The sequence below is a fragment of the Pezoporus occidentalis genome, unplaced genomic scaffold (genome assembly GCF_034315485.1).
Source record: "Pezoporus occidentalis ecotype Australia unplaced genomic scaffold, CSIRO_AGI_Poc_V1 ctg215, whole genome shotgun sequence".
Lineage (NCBI taxonomy): Eukaryota > Metazoa > Chordata > Aves > Psittaciformes > Psittacidae > Pezoporus > Pezoporus occidentalis.
This window is the reverse complement of record NW_026914018.1, coordinates 1,037,721-1,061,353: the sequence shown is the minus strand read 5'-3', so window position 1 is coordinate 1,061,353 and position 23,633 is coordinate 1,037,721. Positions and strand designations below refer to the sequence as shown.

Here is a 23,633-nt window from a genome sequence, read left to right as displayed (position 1 = left end):
GGATTGTCGGGGCGCACCAGATCAGAGATTTTCCCTTTTTAACATCTCTAATCCGAGCCCCAGGTAGGCAGCAGACGTCCCTGTGGGATGGATCAGGTCGACAAATGGGCCCTTCTGTTCCCCTCAGAAGGGAGTCACCCACCACAATTACTCCTATTTTCTTCTTCATTAAGGAAGTTCTAAGGCATGGGGGTGAGTGACGAGCCCTAGGTGACTCACTAGATAGATCTACCCCTCCATCTCCATTTACCTGGCCCTGTAGTTCCAAGACCTCATATCTGTTACTCAAGGGCAACTGGGAGGAAGGAAGGGATTGTGAGGGTTTTTGCTTACCTCTCTGAGGAGGGACCTCCCTCCATACTTCCTTGTCCCTTAAGTTTACTCCTTCTATCTGATGGTAGGAGGGAAGGGGATCTATCACTTGTTCAACCACTTCTCTCTGCCCTTGCCTTAGGGTGTGGCTCCCACCAATCAATTTCACTTTCACACTCTCTGAAAACTCACAACCATTCTACGTCCTCCCTCAGTTCAACCACCTGCTTTAGCAGGTCATCTACTTGCTGACACCGCACACAAGAGGTGTCACTGGTCTCTCTGATACAACTGTCAGTCACAGGAAGCTAATGTTGATCTACTAGGAAGAATACATGCTTTAGAGCCCTCCTCTTCCAAAATGCTGACAGAAACCAAACAGAGGCAATGATACCCATTGATGCTGTCCCTAGAGTTCTGGAGAAAAAGGGCTCTTTTGAAAGGCTGACAAGAGGTATGTAGTAAAAATATTCAAATTGTTGTATATTGTTCCAGCGTCTTTTCAATAGACATTCCAGCCTGGCAAACATTTAGAAGCTAATTACTTTAATAACTTTGTTACTAGTGACTCAGTGCTTTGGACTTATCATAAAAACTGAGTCAGTGGTTCATCTGGGTGTTACTGGTGGCAGAAGTTGTTGAGAGGTTTGGTGGAGGCTGTTTATAATCTTCATGTTTTTAATACTACAAGTATGAAGGTTATTCTGTAGGCTTAAAACTTCAAGTTAGCACAGTAAAACTATTTACCAAATTTTACTGACATTCTGTACGACATTCTGTACTATTAAATCCATGTTAGAATAAAAATACAATTTCTAGTGCTATTTTCTCAGCAGGGCATAAGATAAGAAGTGCGTAATCAAACCCGACCAAAGGGGTTTTTGCCCTTCTATAAGTAGCCTGCTAAATTTCTACAATGGATACTAAATTGTATTTATTTTGGGAGATTGCTACCCCACAAAGAGAATGACCAAATGGCACCTTCATCATACAAAGCATTTCATTGTCTTCCAGTTTTCTTTCATAACCTCCACGATACTCCATTGCTAATAGCAACAGCGTCACTTTTCCTGAGTTGTGAACCACAGTCTGAGATATGTATTTAATAATAGCTCTTAAATACAAAGAGAGGCATGGTCTGTTCTCTGGCAGGATTAAGAGTCTAATCTGGTTGAAACAAATGAAGCTAAAGGAAGTGATTTTAAAACACATAAGAAGTAATAACACGTATTCTAGATACTCCAAGTCAGCTCTATAGCCATGAATTTAAAGTGAATTATAGGGTGGATTAAAAGTCAATAAGCCTTCTGATCCAAGAGCACAAACTATCCAAGAACATGCTAGGTGTGGCCAGAACATCTTCCAAGTATTCAGATGAAACATAATATTAACATAACTTGCTCATATTTAAGATGCTGCTTTCCTTTAAAACTACACTAATATCCCTTCCCTCTACATTCTTTCATCCTCAAGTCTTTCCCCAAATAGGCCTCAGCTTTCTCTCTGATACAACCAATGAGACAATATATTTTTTAAATGAAATTAGCATGATTTACTTATTACCTAAAGAATAAAGACAGAATTTGGGATTTGTATTATGCAGACACTTATGTTTCAAATTACATTATAGTATTCTCTGCACTTGGTATTTTACTAATAATTGATGTTACCGATATTGATGATATCCATATCCATATAAAAGAATAAACCACTCTTAAATATTCAAATTGTTGATAATTTCCTTTACTAAGCTAATGCTCACTGTAAGAAGACCAATCAACCAATTTTTATAAAAACAATTTTTACATACAGTTTTCCCAAGTTTGAGAATGAGTTTTTCAGCATTTATATGATCTGTAAAGTTCGGATGAGCTTTTCTCCTGCGATAATCTTCATCAGTAAAAGCAATCGCAGGATCTTCCTGCAAAGGAAAAAATGTAGCTGCTACACATTGTTGTAGGACAATATTTAAAGGGCTAAATGATTAAAATAAGTCCTTCAAAATAGTTTTAAAATCTGTTTTAACTTTGGTTTAATTTAAATTAATAAAATTTCTGATTCTGATATTTGAGGTTCAACATTTTGAAAGCTTCAATAGTTCAATTTTCACAGTAAGATTTTAAACTACTTTTTATATTTTAAGAAACGTGAATTTTTATTATATATACAGCATTACACAAGCTTGAAAAACTATTTCTGTAACAGTGAATTTGAGAACTGCAACAGCATACTACAAAGCATACCCCATGGCTCCTGATGATACTTACCATATATAAAGATGTATCTATTTATCTCTCCATACACTAATTTAAATACGTATTTCATCAAATATGTAGTAAATATGGGATTTTTTCATGACTGAAAGACACAGCATAGTGTGGTTAACATAGCTTTAATGTCTTGTCTGAGCAGTTCCTAATGCCTGCCTATATCATCGTAGCCTTTTTAGAATCATAGAATAGTGAGGGTTAGAAAGGACCTTAAGATCATCTAGTTCCAACCCCCCTGCCATGGGCAGGGACACCTCACACTAAACTATGTTGCCCAAGGTTCTGTCCAACCTGGCCTTGAACACTGCCAGGGATGGAGCATTCACAGCTTCCCTGGACAACTCATTCCAGTGCCTTACCAGCGACAAAATAAATTTACCAATTTAAATTGTCCAACAGAATAAATTTAACAATTTCAGCAGTAAGTTCAGGGCAAAAGGATCATGAGAAAAAACGCGCTTGCTGACACTAGCTTCATTTGCTATTGTTGAAGTACATAATAAAATATTTTGTTTAATGTAATTTAATGAATATTTTCTATTCAATGGAAATATTCAGTTAAAAATAAAAAATTCACGTTTTCATATTACTCACGGGGTCAGGGGGTTTGCTTTTTGCCCAGCTCATTATTGTTGAAATGAGGATGAATAACTTCTGTGTTGCAAAATGCTCTATTTCCATATGTAGGGCTGTTAAATGAAAGAAAAGTTTTTAATTTATTTTGAACTGTATTTCTCGAACTGTATTTTTGCTTTTACATAAAGGTCCTGTATAGACATTTATACCATAATGTTCAATGGGTTATGTATTTTTAAGCAAATACTCTTTATTTGGGTTGGTATAAAATAATCAGGAAATAAAAAAATTGAAAAATAATGGTAATAAAGAATCAAATTACTGTAAATAAACATAACCTACAAAGAGCTATATATTGGGTGTGGGGTTATGGGAAGAAATGAACTATTAATGTTTATTGACTACTAAGGTACTGAAAGAAAATAAAAGTGTGGGTTTTGTCATGACTGAAATATAAAAACTACAGAATTAAACTTCCTTATTTTAATTTAAAGCAAAATAATTAAATGTGAGTTATGTAACTTATGATGATATCCAAGTCTTTATGCTACAAACAGGAAAGCATCATTTAGCTTAACTATCATATAAAGAACAATATTGTGCTGTTGCCATAGAAAGATTCTAGATAATCATTAGAAATTGGATCTAACAATCAGGAGAAAGACTCAGAAAGACCATTAGCAGTACTTTTTATTGGACTTCTAAGTAAAAATATTTTTTAAATAATTACATAAAATATTGAAACATTATTTGAATATTACAGGAGCAAATATTCTACCCATCTCCCAATGTAAATAGGTAAGATGATGGTTGATAGTTATTTAGGGAAATAACTACCTACACAGATACGTTATTTGCTGGAGCATTCCATGACAGCTTTTCTACCTTATGAATGCTAGTGTGAATTCCATGGTTCCTTGCTAACTAACAGAACAATTCCTGTGGCATTTCTTCATCAAGGAACCCAGTTTCATATTACAGTAAACTCTAAATCTCAAAGAATTTCATTATATATTTATGGTAAATTTAGATGGCTGTATAGCAACAAGCTTTCTGTTATAGTTGATAGCTATACTAACCAGAAGCAGCCCATATCGCTTCCTCTATTTGGTTTGCATCCTCAGTGATATTATACAAAACAATCTCACACTCAAGCAAGTGACTTAAGAGCTCTTCTCGAGAAGACACCTGGAGAAAAAGATTGTTATTATCTGTCATTAAGTAAAAAAAAAAAAAAAGGAGAAAAAAAAATCCAAAATTTCCTTCTTTCTGCTCAGGTTTAATTTACTGGTAGAATGTATTTTTCTAAAAGTAGGATGTTAGAATAATTCATAACACATGTATCAAATTTTATAAATAAAGTGATGAAATGTAAATCAAATGCAGAAACTTCTAATTTACAGTACACATTAATATAGTTCAAGATGATGTACAATTTTTACTGCTATTTCAGGATTCATATTTTCAGTGCAATTGTGAGTATCAAAAAAATAATCTTTATAGTCATTCTAAACAAAGTGGCAGAATGGAGAAGACAAAAAAAGAAGTCCATTTACTTGCAAAATTGCATCCTGTTGTTTTTGTTGTATTCCTTGCACCACTTGGGCAAGTCCAACAAACACTTTGGGCAAGAGTAATGATTAAGATTAAATTCCACCCGCCATAAATTAATGATTGAACAGCTCAGCTGTATAGAGGTTTACACTAATATTTTTTAAATCTTTGAAGAGATTCTGGATGTTCAATTTGAGACAGAGGCAACTTTAGTTTCAGAAAACTAAATCAAGCAATAAGCAATTACATTCTTAAAAGCAAGTCTCTTACAGTTAACTAAACTCTGGACATATCTTCATAAAAAGATCCAAGTATTCAGAACAATTAGCTGCTAGTGAAAGCTGATTTTAGTGAAGAATTAAGAAGGGGGACACTAACTTTGATTCCAGCACCACTACCTTTAAAATGGTGATAAAAGACACAGAAGAGACAAGAGATACTTGAGGTGTGTGTTCTGAAGGAAAAAAGAAAGCAGATCTGCAGATTATGAGGATAGATGATGTCCTGTCCATAACTATATTTTCTAAAAAGTCTACTTTGAGTCTGAGTTCCCTCCTTTTACAATTTGCTGTATCAGACCTATCAGAGAAGACAACAGCATGGAGGAAGCAGAAGAAACAAAATACATGTGTACAGCTGCCAGCAGCAACAAAATACCAGTTTATTAATGCAGGCCATTTTACATGACCTATTTCATGTCAATATTTCTATTGTCTAAAGCAATCTGAAGTAAAACACTTACCAAATACCTTTCCTCTGCAAAACTTGGTTTAGTACTCTCTGGTTTAGAAAGTGTACCCACTATTCGGTAGACCCCCTCCTTTGGCCTATTAGAAACTTCAGCAGCCGAATTATCTTCCTCTTCCTCCTCCTCCTCTTCTATGCTTTCAAGTGATGCCCCAACAACACATGTGGATAAATACTGCAATTATACAAGACACACACTTGTATGCAAATATATATTGAACCCTACACAGCTTCTCATGATCTTGGGAAGGTCCCAACTACCTCTGATCCTGTTGTAAGTAACACACCTTTCCACTGAACAGGAAAACATTAGGGACTCCTCAACCCCATATGTAATGACTTACATCCTACACCTCAAAGTCAAAGGAGTCCCTGGATGTCTCTTCACAGCCTGACTCTTCTCAGGCTGGTGTTATCTCAGAGATCTGTTCTCTCTCCACAGCGATCAGCTGTTGCCTGAGGTCTCCCGACCTGCATTATCCACACCTCCTGCCCCTAACTTTCATTTTTCTCCTCCTTTTAATCCCTTCTTGCCCCCAGTTCATTTCCTTAGCAGCTATTTTAGGTGATCCCAGCCACCTTGGAGGCCAACCACAGCTTCCTGCTGCGCTACCAGCCGAGGGACAGGCGGGAGCTCCCCGCGAAGGGCTGGGGCAGGCAGGAGGGCGGTGGCGTCCCAGGCAGCTACCGCTGTGGGAGAAACCGCCCCTCCGCGGTCACCTCGCCGATGCTGCGGCCGCAGTAAGAGTCGAGATGGTTGAGGAAGACCCGCCGGCCCTGCGCCGACTCCTCCGACATCGCCACAAACTGTGCCGGCGACGCGGACCGTTGCTGCGCGACCAGCAGCGGCTGCGCAGTGTGAGCAGTGGCGGTACCGGGCACTGCGGCCTGCCCTGCGGCCGGCGAGGGGCGCTGCCGCCTGCCCTGCGGGCAGGGGCCGGAGCCAGCGCGGGTCAGGAACTAGAGGCATGTGTGCCCTCCCTTTTTGTTCCTAATTTTGTCCGGCAAACAGCGATAGCGGTAGTCAATAAATTAGAGACTTTTTTCCCCAATTTCTCGACGCCGAACAGAACAAAATGTACCTTTCAGGTAGGAGGCAGGCTGTGAGGCTTTCTTGGTAATTCATAGATTAACAGCTACATTAGACCAATCAGGACTCGTTCAGGGGTTCGGATAATGAAAACAACCGAGAGCCAAAAAGAGACCTATTTAAATTCTCCATTGCCAGGGCTGCAAAGAAGCTCCTTCCATACAGGCAACAACCGGGATAGGGAGCATTTTCTTCACGCTCAGTACCCCAGACACAGAGAAGTGTCGTAACTTTCCCATTCTTGAGTTAACACTGCAGGACATTATACTAAACAAATTTCTTTCTGGTAACACCTACAAAACACCTGTTTCTAAAGAATTTCTTAGCTTATGTTTATAATAAGCACACAAAATAACAAAGTATTTTAAAGATGTCAAGGCAGCAAAGTATCCTAGCAATGTAACATTTAATTTGGCATTTTTCCACTTGTATTTCTAACACTTCCTTTCCAAGTCCCTCTTTACAATCACCTGCCTTGTTTTCCCATGACTAAGTTTCAGCAGACACAAGTTTACAGTCAAAGGTTTTCAAATGGTTGTTAAATATTTGTTTGTTTTGTTTTTGTTTTTTTTTTTATGGGCATGATGACTTTGTTGTTCTCTATCCCCCTTTTCAATGGCTCCCCCCAAGAAAACTACAACACACCAGTTTACTTATTTAATGCTTTAGTTACTGAAATTCATCAAGTAAATTAGTTGCACGGAAAAATATTCAAATATAAATTTGAGTACATTCTCCTCACAGAGGACTAACCACATACCACAGACCTGTGTGCAAAAGAGAGCCTATGAACAATTTTTACAGCATGGAAGCATACCCTAGGGCAGAGGATTAATATCAGAAGTTTCAACCTAAAATGATAACAAGCTCTGGAAAGCAGAAGCACTAACTACAGTTATCTTGTCAGTCACAGCTGTACATCACTACCCCAAAGCTACTACAAAACCACTACAAGGCTTCTCCAATTAACACAAATAACCCTTAGCAGGTAGAAGACAATATAGCTCTACTGAAGTCACTGGAATCTGTGACTTCATGAAAACTGATGTATCTCTAAGTGTGGCCCCAAAAAGCTACTGCACCTACCTGTTACAAAAGCATGGTGGGATTATTTAAATAAATATGCACAAATACTGAATAATACAAGAATACAAAAAGTATGATAATCACAGAATGTTAGTTCAACAGTATTTCTAACCAACTGTAATTTTAAAAAGTCTACCATTCAGTACATACTTGAAAAGTTACAGCAGAACAATAGATTCATAAAGAGATTTGTACCAGTTTGCAAGTAGAAAATACAAGTTATCTCTTCCAGTTTGTATTAGTCTTAGCAAATTTCATACCGCCTTTGGTTTCAAACCAATACAATGCAATTAAAATTACAGTGCTTACATAGTATTCATTAGGAGAGGACGCTGTACAATTGAAGGATAAAATGTGAAAAACAGGAGTACCAAAGTACGGTATTATAGAAAGTAAAGGCTGAAGCAAAAATACTCTTCGATATATCCTGTACATCATGTAAACACACATTCAGAGTAGTAAACAGGCTAAAATGTCTTTCAAGCCTCCCAGTTACAATATAACATACATATATATAGCATATATAACACCATATTTAGGAAAGGTAGCCCATTACATCCAAACTCTGTGCTTAACTCTTGCAATTCAGACAATACATTCATATATTAGCAGTACATCTCATTTATTATTTGGAAATTGCTGGTTGCTATAGACGAGGACTGATCAGATAAAACTGAAGCTTGCTTTTAACTCAAATACTGTCACTATATAAGCAATGTTTGACTGTTGAAGAACCATCTTTCTTGTTAACAAATGTGCAGCAAATTAAGCTGAAATTCTGTTCTTTGCAGAACAGTAGTTTTCCCAATTATTTTTCATTATTTGGGTAGAGCAAGTAGTTAGCTTCTATTTTAAAGAGCAGATATGAAAAACTATCAGTAAGCACAAACACAAAAATTAATACTTGTATATTTAACATTCACTCTCTTTTTTTAAAGTTTGGATAATAACTCTGAAAAGAGACCAAATTTTTTGAAGGTTGTAAGAAGCAACTTGCTCACATACAACAAAAAAGTAAAATTAAGAAATGCTTGTTATTTATCAAAGGGGCTTTTAATAGCACTGTGATATATGCAAATCCATTGTAGCAAAATGTTACAGAGTATTACTAGCAAGAATGGGATATTAATGTAAAAAATGAAGCTTAAGATACTTGTGATTACGTTTGTAAGAAAGATCTCGGAGCCTCATATTAACAGTTCTTTCTAGATGAAAACTTCCTTGCATGTGGGTAAATCACAACTGACTGTCTTTCTTCAAAGCTTCTAGTCTTTGTAGTAATGCATTCCCAAACACCTCTCGATATGCAGGGCTGAGAGAGTCCAATAAGGAGTAGACAGTTTCATGGTATGGAGTTTGCAATCTGTCATCAGCCTGATCAAAATCATAAGCTACTACCTGCAACAAAGAAATAACTGGTTAAATTTCTGTGGTTAGGATTTCCTTGCCATGGGAAATAGGTATCACAACATTTAATTTTGCTAGTCAGGGTAGTAGAGTAACGTAAAAACAAAAGATACTGGATTCAGATTGCAATCTGAGCTTTCTACAATGTGGCTGAGTGGCAACACAGTATTTAGACAGTTTCAGATATCTTTTGTCCAAAACTCAGAATACTAGTAACATTTATCATTATGACCTTTGAAGAGAAGTTGTTCATCTACATGATGGCATAAAAAATACAAATGATGCAAAAAGAGTTGTATACATGCTGTATTACCAACTTAACTGGGTATCCGAGAAACCCCAAAACTGACATGCACCTGTAACAAATTGCTGTCAATTTTTGTGTCTCAAATAAATGCCTGGGTTTTCATGAGTTTCCCTCTTGCTTTGCTGTAAGTAACTAATTAAAGTTCTACTTGCTAGGAGAAAACATGTAGAACAGGCTGTAACAAAAGTACAAGAGGAACATGTATGTTGATGTATTTTTCTAAGCATCTTTTGAACACAATCATTGTTCAAAACAGAGGCTTAAGAAATTTTAAACAAATTAGTTTACCCTGAGTCCTGCTTCAGTGAGCTCCAGGCAGTATCTGTTCCTTTCCCTGGTTTCCACATTGATATATGCCACATCCTCAGCACAAGGAAGGGTTTTCGAGACAAACATGTTGCTGACAGCGAACAGAACATCATTCACAACAGCTTCAGCTTCTAGTCTCATATCTTTCACATCTGTTCCTTCAAATTCTCTATAATCAGGATCCTCTTCAAACTCTGTGTTATTAGGCAACTCCACAGGACTGCAATTGGTCTCCATTCTGCATATGGAAACATTTATTTTAGATTTATTATACCACTATACTCAATATATATTAACACTGTAAAACAAAGAGACATATCTTAAACAGACATATTTAACACTGTCCAAAAAAGGAAAATATGAGACACAGTGACTTCTGGAACTCATGACAGTCCAGAGAACTCAAACCCAAGATGAACAAACTGAGAACAAGTGCTAAAGAAAGTTACATTAGCATGTACAAGCAGTATCAGTATTGCTGAAGTTGCTTCTTATGCAACTAACTCACATTGTGTTGTATAAGACTGTTATGATTCAGCAGTAATTAATTCTGCATTTTGCTGATCCAGAATGCAGTAGCCTGGAAAAACTAAAATCAATTGCTGTAAAAAATAAAAACCTATTCGTGAATTTTAGAAAAACTTAGAACAAAGTCTGTTCTCAGAGAGTATAGACACGTAAACACCAGCTTTCTGCTCAGAGTCACAATTCTCCTATTCAGCTTTTATGCACAACTGTCAATACATTTCCCCTTTGTGAGGGACTGTTGTTACTAAGAAGGGACAGACTCTTCGGGTGTGACCACCGCGAGTCCAGCATTAGGCTTCTCAGGTACCAGTGTGGCCAGAAGGCCTCAGCCAACCTACCCCACAAGGAAGCCTGCCCCAGCACCGGGGAAAGCTCCTTGGGAAGTGGCCCTGAGTGCTCTGGTAGCTGCTGCCAGGATAGAAAAGGAGCTGGCTATAACCGATCTGCAACACGCAAGACGTTCGATGCATGAGATTTATCATTCCCTAACAAATACCACCTTGGATCTACACATATATTCCGAAGACTGAAGGCAACAGGGGAGCTGGCCACCGATCTCCGCAGTTTCTCATTAGCAGCGAATCACTCTGATTCACTGACAGCAGAACAGCCATAGATCACGCCTGCACCGCTGCCCCGAGGAGCGCGGCCAGGAGCGCCGCGTCCCGGGAGCACACCTACCAGCCCCGGCGGCAGGCAGTCGAGGCACGGCCGTCCGACGTCAGAAGGCTCCGCTCCGCCCTGAGATGCGCTGCCCGCGGAGAGCAGCCCGCCCCGCCGCTTTCCTCAGGGCCGCTCACCAGAGAGGCGGCCCCAGCCGCCGCCGGTCAACAGAGCGATCCCGGCGACACCCACCAGCGGAGGCCCCTCTGATGCAACACCCATCACTCCCCACCGCCTGCGATCACTTCCTCCCCCGCCTCCTCTTCTCGGTAACGCCATTTCCGTGAGGACGTCACGGTGCCGGTGACGGTGTTTGGTGGGAGGCGGGGGGTACGCGGAGAGGAAGGAGGCAAACAGCCTAACGCGGCTCCGGTCGGCCGTCTTCGCCGGCGGTGCAGAGCTGACGCGGTTGGGGGGTGATTCTGCTCGTTCACTGGCCCCCTTCCCGCTTAGCGCTGCGTCTCGTTGCGTAGAGCGTGGCCGCGGCGGCCCTCTCCGCATTCCCGGGCTGCCGAGAAGATGGCGGCGACGGTGTCCGAGTGAGGATGGAGCTACCTGTCGGCGCCTCTTCCCCCTGAGGGGAGGCAGTGCCGCCCCGCCGGTGGTGTGAGGGGCGGCGGGGGGGGGGGCCCGCTGGCGTCGCCTGGCAGCAGGAAGCTCCTGGGGTGACTCGCGCTGTGTGGGGGGGAGGCTGGGCCTGGCGGCTCCTGCTCACCTCTGTCTGTCCGCCCGCCGGAGGGGTCAGCTCCGGCTCCGGCCCCGGCCCTCTGCCTGCCCCCACGGCCCCCGGCGCTCAGCCGCCATGCCGTGGCCTTTCTCGGAGTCCATCAAGAAGAGGGCCTGCAGGTACCTGCTGCAGAGGTACCTGGGCCACTTCTTGCAGGAAAAGCTCAGCCTAGAGCAGCTCAGTCTGGATCTCTACCAAGGCACCGGCTCCTTGACGCAGGTCCCTCTGGATAAGTGGGTAAGAGATGCTGTCGCCTCACCCCCTCGGTTCCTCCTGCATCTGAGGGACCAGCTGATTCCCTGCCCCCCGCTACCACCCACTTTATTTTCAGTACCCAGCCTCCTTTATGTAAAAAGTTACAGCCATAATTAGCATTTCATCCATAATTCTTCTCTGTTATCCTAGCTTTTTAAAAAAGGGGAAAAAAAAAAATCTAGGCATTTACTGCGGACATGTTTTTCAAGTCACACTTTTTGTTATTTTTAAGTATAAGAAAGGAAACAAAAATTAAAAAAAGAAAAGGCAGTAGCTGCTGATATTTGGGGGAGAAAGAGCTACTGTAGCGCAAACTACCAGAAATTGCTGCTGTAGTTACTGAGGAGTATGTTTACTGACTACATACGATGATGATAACATGAAGTAATCTTGTGCTGTCTGTGCTTTATCTTCGTCTTGGAGGTATCTCGGTTCTTACTGACAGTGTTATACTGATCTTAGTCCACCTAGATATCTTAAAAATTGTACCTAGTCTTGCAATGGTGAAAATACTTGACAAATGTAAAGCTGTTTTTAGCTGGAGTTTGATTAGCAGATGGGCTGTCGTGCTTTGAACCAGCTGAAACTTTTTTTCAGTCCTCGTGTGTGTTTTTATATCTGTGTATGTGTGTGCGTCTGTGCACACACAGTTCTGCATACTTTCAGCTTACTGTAGTAATCCAAAGGTCAGTGTCCGTGTTTGTAATATTTCATGAAGTTCCTTGGGTTAATTACCGATGTTACCGAATTCTACCTGCCAGTCAAGTGACTGTCATGAGGAGCCCTAAGCGGTGCTGTGAGTCAGTCATTGACTTCGAGGGTAGCACAGATGATGAGCTGGGTACACAGGCTTATTGCTTTAGAGAGTACTTTCAAAACACATTTTTACTATACTATGTTCTGGTATTAGGCCATGCTGCTACATTTTTAACATACTTGGGAGAATGTGATGTTTTCAAATAATGCTTTTCCAGTTCATGATGCAAAAATATGTGTGAAAGTGGCAGGAGACATAGGTCTGCAGAAATACTCAATATTACTACTAGTTTAGTGTGGTGTTTTTTTCGTTGTTTGCTTGTTTGTTTTCCTCTTTTCTTTGCTGGCTGTGTGTGCAACTTGTTTTCCGAGGCAGGCAGTAAGGCTGTCTTGCTTGAATTGAATTATTATGCCCTCTAGTGGGTATCGCCCCACTCTTCATAGTCAAAGTGACATCGTTTAAAATGTGAAAACTTTGAAACAGTACCAGTTATGGACCAGTACTAAATGAACAGTGAATTATGTGATTAAACAGTGATAGTGATTAAATGTGTATACAATAATGTTCAGCTTATCTTCCCCATTCGTAGATCATAATTTTTCGGTTGTAAACAATGACATGTTTGAGGTTCTCTGCATGTGACTTTCTCATGTATGACAGATTGCAAAAACAGATGTCATGGAAGTACTACAGCTCTTTCACCCTCCCCTCACCCCCCCCACTAGTCACTGTAAGCTTGTTCTCTATGAATCACCAGGATGACTGTATTTTTACACATTTTCTTGTATATTTTTGTCAATACTAATGTTCATCTTAACATTGTAGGTATTTTAGCCAACATTGTATGTGTTTATAGATTCTAGAGATATGTAGGAATACCTGGGATTATTACTGTAACCTCTTTGCTTCTTGGGACCTGGGCTGTCTAGAAAAATCAAAATGTAACCCATGATTGTGGCTGAAATTTAATACACATTGAATAGTTCTTTTGTTACTAGCATTGTCTTGATTTCCACCTGGAGACTTTCAGTCAGTAGTGTGGGAACAAGTCCTGTCAGGAGTATTGTGTTCAGTTTTAAAATTTCATTTGGAATGCTCTAATGCTGCTTTCAAGGAACAACTGGCTTGTTTATAAAGTAATTTAGCTATAAGAATACTTGATTTTTGCTTTTAGATAGTAAATTTCTATTCAAAAATGAGTGGATTAAAATACATTCATTTTTATTGCCATACATGTTAGTAGCAAAAAGACATGAATCAGATTTATTTAAAATATGGTAACTGGCTTATTTCTTAATTTAAATGAATGTCTGCTATTTTCAGATGCAGGTTTCATGCAAAATAATATGTGGGTTTTTTTTTTGCCTTATGCTATTACTGCACCTTTAATTCTTATATTTAGCTCAAAACCAGGTTTAATGAAACTGAATCTCGATTATTGATTCTTATATTTCCCAGCAGAACTGCTTCTGGTTTGGTTTCTTTAAAGTTGGTGTCTTTTTCTGCTGCTTGAGTGGACTTTGGAACAGAAACTAGAAAAACTGAACATGGAAGCAAACAAAATTCTAACAGCAAAGTTATTAAGAGCATAAGCAGAGCAACAAGTTAGCATGATGAGAAAGTTACACCTGGAGACATAGGAATGAAAAATGTTTTCTGAAAACCTTTTTTTGGCAATTTTTATTTGTAAACTATTCTATATAATTAGAACAACATTTTAAATATAATTAAAATGGACAACTCCCCCCCCCCCCAAATTTACGATGTCAATTATATGCATTTTCTTAGGTAAAATCTGTGGCCCTGTTCAACACAGGAAGGTTGTATTAGAAAGTTCCATTGAACAAATTTAGTGTGTAGTTTAGGTTGTTTCTTCTTATCTTAAAGCAGCCTAGGTAGTTCTTGTTCAATAATTTCAGTTTTAATTACATTTTTGAATTGGGGCTCAAACAGGTTTCAGGGGTTTGCTTTTTTTTTTTTCCCCCCAACATCAACATAAATGTGAAGAATGTGTTTGCTCTGTATGGATGTTATGAAATCCATGTAATGTGAGTCTTTTCTGAGGATAGTGGAAAACTTCTCTAATAAATTTCACTTAATCTGTATGACACTGAGGGCAACTTGCTTGTAGTTTTATTTCTAATGTCACTATTAAGGATTGGATGAACCGAACAGTCTGTGTAGAATATTGGTCTGTTCACTGAGCTTTGATTTTTAAATTAGTGCTCAACATTGAACACAATAAACTGTGATTTAGAAATGGAAAGATGTGAATAAATGGTTGTGTTCCAGTGCCAGAGAGAAATGTACCATGAGTATTATATTGAAATTACATGCTAGCAAGTTACTCTAGCCACAGAAACCAGATGCTTTTTAGGTTTTTGCTGTCAGTCTGTTCAGCTTTCCTCAAGTACTGCCAGAGGAGCAACAGATTAACTGTGTCAGTACCATAGTATTTGTAACAGTAAGCTAGCAGGGTTCTTTTTTTTTTGGTGTGGTTTTTTTTTTTTTTTTTTTTTGTATGGTACAAAAATACATCTTATACAGAGAGCTACCACAGAGAAGTCTGTATTATGCTGAAAGCCAAGTCATTAATGCAAAATAAATGACAATGGAATCAAAATACTTGAAAATGGCTAATTTATTGTCTTTCTGACTACCATTTGTTTTCGTGGCCTCAATATATTTTACTTGTTGCATGCAAAGCTATGGATGTGTATATTATTATTGTTATTATTATTATTATCATCTTATTCTAGTGTCTTAATGAGATCCTGGAGTCTGCAGATGCACCTCTGGAAGTCACAGATGGATTTATCCAATCAATTTCTTTATCTGTTCCATGGGGGTCATTGCTACAGGATAACTGTGCATTAGAAGTAAAAGGATTAGAGATGGTCTTCAGGCCAAGACCAAGGCTTGGTAGGCTTATTTTTTAATTTTCAAAAAGGAGATTCTTTACATTTTTTTTAGAGGCAAAATGCTACACTTGCTTTAGTCAGTTCTTAGCGTTATTTAAAATGCCATTTAATTTGCACAAATTAATGATAGAGGATATATTAAAAAAAGAAACTTTCAGGTGTTGTCAGTCAGTTGCTTGTCAAGTGTTTATCGAATGGTTGCTGTTCTGTTAAATAAAATGTTTATAATGTTCTTACTGTTGTATCTCCTCTCCCAAACTGTTCAGACATACTGAAATGAAAATAATACTGTGTGGCAGTTTTTGTTAGCTAGGATTTTTGGGAATTGTATGCCAATTGCTGTTAGTCAACATCAATAGGTGTCTGTTTGATGGCAGTAACATAGCACAATAGTGAAAGAGGATGGAGGGGGGTAACAGTGAGATTCTGTCTTTCTTTGGCAACTTTAGGGTAAAAGATGCATCATCTTCTATATTTGGAGAACAACTAATACTATTTGTCTATCACAGTCTGAAATAACGACTTTTAAGTACTCTAAATATTGTCTTTGATTATAGTGCTTAGGTGATTGGCTGAACTCTTCTAGGTTGTCTGCATCAGTATGAGTTTAACTGATCCAGTTTAGATTGTCCTGGTGATAAATTTTCATTGACTATCAAGCCTCCATAAATTGTTAAGATGTGTTGTTACAACACGTGGGACATTTAGTACAATTTTAGTGTGTAGAAAATTTTTATTGAATGTCTGAAGGATTTTGTTTTCCTGTAGTATAGAGAAGATGGAAGAAAACACTTCTTAAATGGATCATAAAAAGAGGAAAAAATGCATAAACTCTATTTTCCATCTTTTGCAAGTTACCTTAAATAACTTGCTTATATTTACTCTGCATTTCATTCTTGTTTGTTTAACTGGAATTACATTTTGAGCTATCTTACTCTTTGATGTAAAGAAATGATGAAAGAATGTTAGTATTAGGAGGAAGCTTTACTTACACCCATTTAGTCCTCTTTGATGTGCAAGGTTTTATAATACAGTAAGCAAAACCTACAGTGCTGAGTTTATCACACTTCTATAGCCACATGGATGTTTCCAGACCTGGATGCTAAACTGGAATGTTTTGCCTGTTAACATGTTAGTATATGTGCTAGTTTTATGTTTATTTGCCTATACTAGAGTGTTGCAGTTGAATTCAATTAACCTTTCTAATCCAGTATTATACAGTATTTGCTCACAATGGGTTTGGTGTTAGCTGATAGGAATGCACTGTCAATTTAGTTAATCTGACTGCTAAAACACTTTTTCAGCTTATTATGTGATGCGCTGTCACATTTTGTTGTGATCTACTTATCATGTCTGGTCTGTGTTAGACATTTAAAAAGTGTTTTAGTATGCTAAGATAATAACTTAAACCTTGTTTAGTCTTTTCCATCTAGGGTATGTTTCAACTGGAATAAGAAACTTTAAAAGAAGTCTTGGGGGGGGGGGGGGGGGGGGCGGTGTCATTGTTGTTGTAAATTCTTTGATTTCTTTTTGCCAATTATGCCTATAAAATCATGCCAACATAATAAAAGTACTTCAGAAGCTATTCACTTAAACCAGTGCAAAAGATTGGTTACACTAAGTCCTTGGTTTATCTTGTTTATATTGAGTCTTCAAATACGAGAGTCTAAGAAATAAAATCTAAATATATTAAAGTAATTTTATAGTAGTACAGTGTATAAAGAGAAAGTGTAGCTAAATTTATTTTAAAGTTTGATTTCTTACTAAGCTGTTGAAATTCTTTTCTGGATATGCCAAATGTTTTTGGTTGTTTTCTTGTTTGTTGTTTGTTTTTTTTTTTTTTCTTCTTCCTTACTGTTTCAAAATGTTTGCAGTCAGATTTTTTAAGATTTCTTTTACTCTGCAGCATCTGGGTCTGAGCCTATGTATTGGTCAAGTTTTATGACCAGTAGTATGCAGCTTGCAAAAGAATGTCTTAGCCAGAAGTTGACAGATGAACAAGGAGAAGGGTCCCAGCCATTTGAAGGACTTGAGAAATTTGCAGAAACTATTGAAACAGGTATGAAATAATTGAGATCTGAATGAAAATTTGAGATTAAATGAATTTGTTGTGTCTCTGTTTTACAGAATGGCATCTCATTTGCCGTAACTTCTCTCATGAATTTTTACTTGTTAGCATTACTTGTAAATTTAAACAGGAAGGCAGGACAATTGATTGTGCTTTTGAAGTGGGGGAGAAAAGTCCATTTACTTACTAAAATATGTGTATAATTCCATCAGTGGGCAGAATGAATCCTACTTCAGATCCAGGAGTTGTTTACACCTAGAACAATCTAGAACAAATCTAGCTAAATCTGTGCTAGAGTGATGAGGTCCCATTAGTTTTGGAGGTGCCAATTAGTTCATTACACACACTTTGATTCTTAGTAGTGATGCTGTTGAGGGGGAAACAAAGAATGGGTTTCACTTATTTTTACACAAAGCTGACCTGTTATGACATGTATCTCAATAATCACACCATGCTGATCATCTAGTTCCAACCCACCTGCCATGGGCAGAGGGATGTCTCGCCCTAGACTGTGTCACCCAGGACTCTGTCCAGCCTGGCCTTGAACACTGCCAGGGATGGAGCATTCACCACTTCTTTGGACAGCCTGTTCTAGTGCCTCACCACCCTCACAGTAAAGAGCTTCTTCCTTATATTTAATCTAAACTTCCACTGTTTAAGTTTAAACCCATTACCCCTTATCCTATTGCTGCAGTCCCTGATGTCTTCTGGCACCCTTATAGGCCCCCTCTAGATACTGGAAGGCCGCAATGAGGTCACCATGCAGCCTTCTCTTCTCCAGGCTGAACAGCCCCAACTTTCTCAGCCTGTCTTTATTCAGGAGGTGCTTGAGCCCCCTTATTATCCTTGTGTCCCTCCTCTGGACTTGCTCCAAGAGCTCCATGTCCTTCTTATAGGACATGTCCTTCTTGAGGACACCAGAACGCCACATAGTACTCCATGTGAGGTATCACGAGAGCAGAGTAGAGGGGCAGGATCACCTCATTTGACCTGCTGGTCAAATTCCTTTTGGTGCAGCCCAGGATACGGTTGGCTTTCTGGGCTGCAAGTGCACATTGCTGGCTCATCTTCATTTTCTCGTCAACCAACACCCCCAAGTCCTTCTCTACAGGGCTGCTCTGAATCTCTTCTCTACCCAGCCTGTAGCTGTGACTGGGATTGCCCTGACCCAGGTGTAGGACCTCGCACTTAGCTTGGTTAAACTTAATAAGGTTGGCATCTGCCCACTTCACAAGTGTGTCAAGGTTCCTCTGGATGGCATTCCTTCCCTAAAGCATATCAACTGAACCATGCAGCTTGGTGTCATTGGCGAACTTGCTGAGGGTGCACTCAATCCCACTGTCCAGGTTGCCAACAAAGATGTTAAACAGGATTGGTCCCAGCACCAACCCCTGAGGGACACCACTCATTACCGGTCTTCACTTGGACACTGAGCCATTGATTGCACCTCTTTGCATGCCTCCATCCAGCCAATTCCTTATCCATTCGGTAGTCTGTCCATTGAATTTGTGTTAATACAGTTTAGAGACAAGGATGTCATGTGGGACTGTGTAAAACATTTTGCACAAGTCCTGATAGATGATGTCAACTGCTTTGCCCTTATCTGTCAGTGCTGTAGCCCCATCATAGAAGGCCACCAAATTGACCAGGCATAGTTTGCCTTTAGTGAAGCCATGTTGGCTATCACCAAGCACCTTGTTGTTTTTCATGTGCCCTGGCATGGTTTCCAGGAGAATCTGCTCCAAGATTTTGCCAGGCACAGAGGTGAGACTGACTGGTCTGTAGTTCCCTGGGTTTTCCATTTTCCCCTTCTTGAAATGGGGGTTATGTTTCCCTTTTTTCAGGTGTTGGGAAGTTCACCTGACTGCCATGATTTTTCACATACGATGGCCAGTGGCTTAGCAGCTTTATTCGCCAGCTCCTTCAGGACCTGCAGATGGATTTCATTAGGTCATATGGACTTGCGTGTATTCAGGTTCCTAAGATGATCTTGAACCCAGTCCTCTCCTACAGTGGGCCTGAGGTCTTCATTCTGACAGTCCCTGCATTTGTCTTCCAAGACTTGAATGGTGTGATCAGAGCACTTGCTGGTGGAGATTGAGGCAAAGAAGTAATTTAGAACCTCAGCCTTTTCCAAATCCAGGATAGCCAGATTTCCCATTTCCTTCTGGAGAGAACCCACATTATCCCTGCTTTCTTTTGTCTGCAACTTACCTATAGAAGCCCTTCTTGTTCTTTGACATCCCTGGCTGGCCTTGTTTCTGACTGCGCCGTTATCTTTCCTGACCTGATCTCTAGCTTCCTGGACTTCCTGTATTCCACCCAGCCCACCTGTCCTTGCTTCCACATTCTCTAACCTAATCTTTTCTTCTGAGTTTTCTCGACAGCTCCTTATCCATCCATGGAGACCTCCTGGTGTTACGACCGCATTTTGCAGTAGAGAACGTGGTGCTGAAATGTCTGAGCTAAGGGAAGTGTTTGAAACCAGATATAGAAATAGAACTATTCAGCCAGCGTAGCATGGTGCTATAAGCAATGTGTAGGAGTTCAGATGAAATGGCCAATGAAGCAGGAACTTTTTTTGAGGATTGCCCACACTGAGCCTTAAAAAATCTTGACTTCTGTTGTGACTTGTTCAAATATCCATGCATTAAAGGTCCGTTGCAAGGTATGGGTGTACATATTGGACATTTAGTAGGCGTTTACATTATTTGATGTCTTGTTCCATTATTAAATTCTCTTCACACTGAAATAAATACTGAAAAATTAAAGAAAATGGAAGACAGTTTTAAATTTGGTCATAAAAGTTGTTGTTGCTTGCATGATCTCTTTTTGTTTTGCCATTAAAGTTCTAAGAAGAGTGAAAGTTACCTTTTTAGATACTGTTCTGCGAATAGAACATGTGCCGGAAAACTCTAAAAGTGGAGCTGCACTTGAAATCAGAATCGAAAGGTAAACATTTTTTCTAATGTGTATCTTTTTTTTTTTCCTAAGGCACTTTTTGCTATTTCTTGTGCAATATATTTTACCCATGCACACACATTCTTAGTCCTTAGACACTAGCTCTTACCTCTTTTTATAATGCCAGTGAGCATTTTCTCCATTCAGCTTCCACTTAACATGTGTAAGCTAAAGGTATTTAACCATCAAATTACCAGAGTTATGGTTTTTCCAAAGATAACTTAATAACTACTTCCAAAATTAATACAATTTCTCAGATGTTCAACCGCCAATGGATATTGTTGGCAGATCAGGCAATCCCTTTGATACACAAAAGGAACTGACCCTTTTGAGCAAGACACTAAATATTTTCAGAGACAATGATAGTCCTGAAAAAATAAAAAACCCGGAAGATTTTAGGTCCTCTGTGATCTTTGAGAAGAGCCCACATGTATTCTGTACTTACTTTGAATTTGAATACTGTACACATTCTTAAAGTTGGTGTTTTTTTGAGCTATGGGATAGTGTAGTCATACTTACTTGCAAAGTGTTGAAATCATTGCTAAATTAAATTGATTCTTACTGAGAAATGCAATTTAAATATATTTGTGTTTAAAAATTTATAAACTTCAGGTTGTTACGTTCAGGAGAGATGTTAGTAAAATCGTAATTATTTTTCTTACGGAAGTCCAGTGCCAGAACAAAGTTCCTCTTCTGTTCTTTAAAAACTAGATTGAAGGAAACTGCTAAATAGCATGTTGTTTGTTACTATTTTTTATAGAAAGGTAGGTGTATTTTCCTACCGTAAATTTTATTATGTGGAGACTTGCATCTTTTTAGGAGTTTACTGTTTAGTCTGTATTTCAGTATTACAGTGTAAGAAATTTAATTTCACTGAAATTTTACAGGACTGGCACCTACTCTCTCAATTTCCATTTTTTATTTTGACAATATAACTTTCAAGTCCTTCTTTTATACCACAGAAAAATTTTAGACGGCAGATTTTTAGAAAAAAAACATTTTTGAAGTGAGACTTGTGTGTGTCAGAATGGAAATGTGTGTATAGATGTGTTTGGTAGACTCCTTCACTTTGTGGTCAGATTAGATGTAAGTGCTGGGATATGTTCACACCGGAAGCATGTCGCAATTGTCTTGTAGTGCCCTGTAGAAAAGGTAAGATTTCCACCCATTCCAACAGAGCGGTAGTTCTCCTTTCAGGACAGTTATTGGCCTTGTAGATAGTCCGGAGAGAGAGAGAGCATGTACAAACTTGGAGGCTAAATGGCATGGTAAATGTAACAATTTACATGCACCTACCATCTTTATTTCTTTTTTTTTATTCCCTAGAACTACGTACTGTGATGAAACTGCGGATGAGTGCTCTGGAATTAATGTGCATCAGCCCACAGCTTTTGCTCATAAGTTACTGCAGCTCTCAGGCGTCTCTTTCTTCTGGGATGAGTTTCCTGCATCAGCAAAGTCCTCCCCAGTGTGTTCAGCCACACAGCTGGTAAAATTAAATACATTATATAAGAATGTACATTAATAAAGGATATACTTTATATATTTTTTATATATATAAAAGGTATAACATATATTTATATATTTATTCTGAAGGATAAAGAAATTCAGCTTCTTGAATCTGTGTTCAATAAATTTTGTAATTGCTTCCTGTTTGATTTTGAGGGAAAAGGAAATGGAGACTTTAAAACTGAGTAAATTTTACCATGTGTTGTACTGGAATCTGGTTGCAACTTGAATGTGTAGAAGTCCTACAGTTCACTGTTCTGTGGGAACTTGCTCCACTTTTTTGCAAAGGTCTGTTTCACCTTTTACGTGTTTCATTCACAGTGATGTATACATGCTTTTAATGTCATTATGAAATTTATATTTGTGTAAAATGATCATTTGTGTTAAGATTATTTAAAATGCTTGTTGGTTTTGTTTATTTGTTCTTTTTTATGAAATGGGATACGTTCTTATTCCTTTCTCTGCAATGTTTTAAGGCAACTGAACCAAAGCTTTCACCTAGCTGGAATCCAAAAATCATTTATGAGCCACATCCACAATTAACAAGAAACTTGCCAGAAGTTACTCCTTCTGATCCTGTTCAGATCAGTAAGCTGATTGGTAGAATGGAGTTGAGTCTAACATTAAAGCAAAATGAAGTACTTCCTGGAGCTAAGGTTAGTCATGCTTTCCTGGTCTTTGACTAAATTAATAGTTATGTAGGAATTTTTATTTTTTTATTTTTTTTCCCTACTGCATACAATGGTAGGATTCTCAAGAGGAAAGAATCCCCTTATTTTTGTTGTAGATTCTCTATGTTTGAAACCAGTAAATATGTCTAATAAGACATCTTTATAGTGTCCAGACAAGTCAGGAGCACACTGAAATCTGGTAAAGTAGAATTCCTTTATGTTAGACTGAATTTATATATTGGAGTAACTCTTTAGAAGGTTGTTTTGTATTCATGACACTCTGCTACTGTTCATTACAGTAGAAAAGTTTATTATGTCCAGCAATTTCTAGTCAATCTTTAACTTTTCTTGTTTATTCAGTTGAGTCCTCTGTAAAGTGAAATAACAGATTTTATGTGTTGTGAAATAGAAAAATGCTGTCTATTTCAAAAGTATGACTGGTTAATGCAGTTAACACCTTTAAATTAACTGATGTCCAGATGTTTCTAAAGATCAGATTATTTTTTTTTCAACTTTAATATCATTATATGTATTTTTTAAGTAGCCAAAAGAAACTATACAGGGCAAAACCGAGACTACTTTTTGTTCTATAGGAGATGTTCCGTATAACAGAATGCAGAGCAGTGGTCTCTGCAAGTTGAGTACAGGCAAAACACTGTTGTCATACTAAATAACAGCAACATCTGAACTAGTGAATGGATGTAATGTTACGTAAAGTTAAAGAAAGACCTCTTTTTTTTTGATTTAGTGGGTAGAATTCATGCAGACTGGAAAGAGCAGAGATAAATTGCTTAGTCTAGGTTAAACTTTTAGTCTGAAAACTGTACTATGTTGAAGAAATTTATTAGAGTAGGCATTACAAGCATGTAAACAAAATATAAGCTCATGTCAAGTGTGACATACTTCAGTAATTTA

At 38.6% G+C, this 23,633-nt stretch overlaps 3 protein-coding genes across 9 annotated transcripts in view; 1 reads left to right on the top strand and 2 right to left on the bottom strand.

Annotated features, from left to right (window-relative positions):
• Positions 1–798: 798 nt before the first annotated feature.
• Positions 799–6,370, bottom strand: LOC134164292 (adenylate kinase 7-like). The gene is made up of 5 exons (XM_062619887.1): positions 6,180–6,370; positions 5,455–5,634; positions 4,238–4,346; positions 3,177–3,271; positions 799–2,233 (listed from the first exon to the last, which is right to left on the bottom strand). Exons 1-5 carry the CDS (start codon positions 6,255–6,257, stop codon positions 2,027–2,029), a joined length of 669 nt encoding a protein of 222 aa, XP_062475871.1. The 5' UTR covers positions 6,258–6,370; the 3' UTR covers positions 799–2,026.
• An 827-nt stretch (positions 6,371–7,197) lies between these two features.
• Positions 7,198–11,850, bottom strand: GSKIP (GSK3B interacting protein). Of its 6 annotated transcripts, none has more exons than XM_062619893.1 (3): positions 11,715–11,850; positions 9,638–9,896; positions 7,198–9,033 (listed from the first exon to the last, which is right to left on the bottom strand). In XM_062619893.1, exons 2-3 carry the CDS (start codon positions 9,893–9,895, stop codon positions 8,872–8,874), a joined length of 420 nt encoding a protein of 139 aa, XP_062475877.1. In that variant the 5' UTR covers position 9,896; positions 11,715–11,850; the 3' UTR covers positions 7,198–8,871. The 6 variants fall into 6 exon arrangements, with proteins under 6 accessions (XP_062475877.1, XP_062475876.1, XP_062475875.1 ...); XM_062619892.1 differs by having other exon boundaries at positions 11,700–11,844; XM_062619891.1 differs by lacking the exon at positions 11,715–11,850 and adding an exon at positions 10,686–11,039.
• The window catches only part of ATG2B (autophagy related 2B), a 51,773-nt gene continuing 39,714 nt past the window's right edge, over positions 11,575–23,633 (top strand). For both annotated transcript variants that reach the window (XM_062619873.1, XM_062619872.1), the window contains exons 1-6: positions 11,575–11,813; positions 15,348–15,510; positions 17,416–17,568; positions 20,427–20,529; positions 21,865–22,027; positions 22,524–22,703. In XM_062619873.1, coding sequence (XP_062475857.1) covers positions 11,652–11,813; positions 15,348–15,510; positions 17,416–17,568; positions 20,427–20,529; positions 21,865–22,027; positions 22,524–22,703 — 924 coding nt within the window. In that variant the 5' untranslated portion in view covers positions 11,575–11,651. The remainder of the gene's footprint in view (positions 11,814–15,347; positions 15,511–17,415; positions 17,569–20,426; positions 20,530–21,864; positions 22,028–22,523; positions 22,704–23,633) is intronic.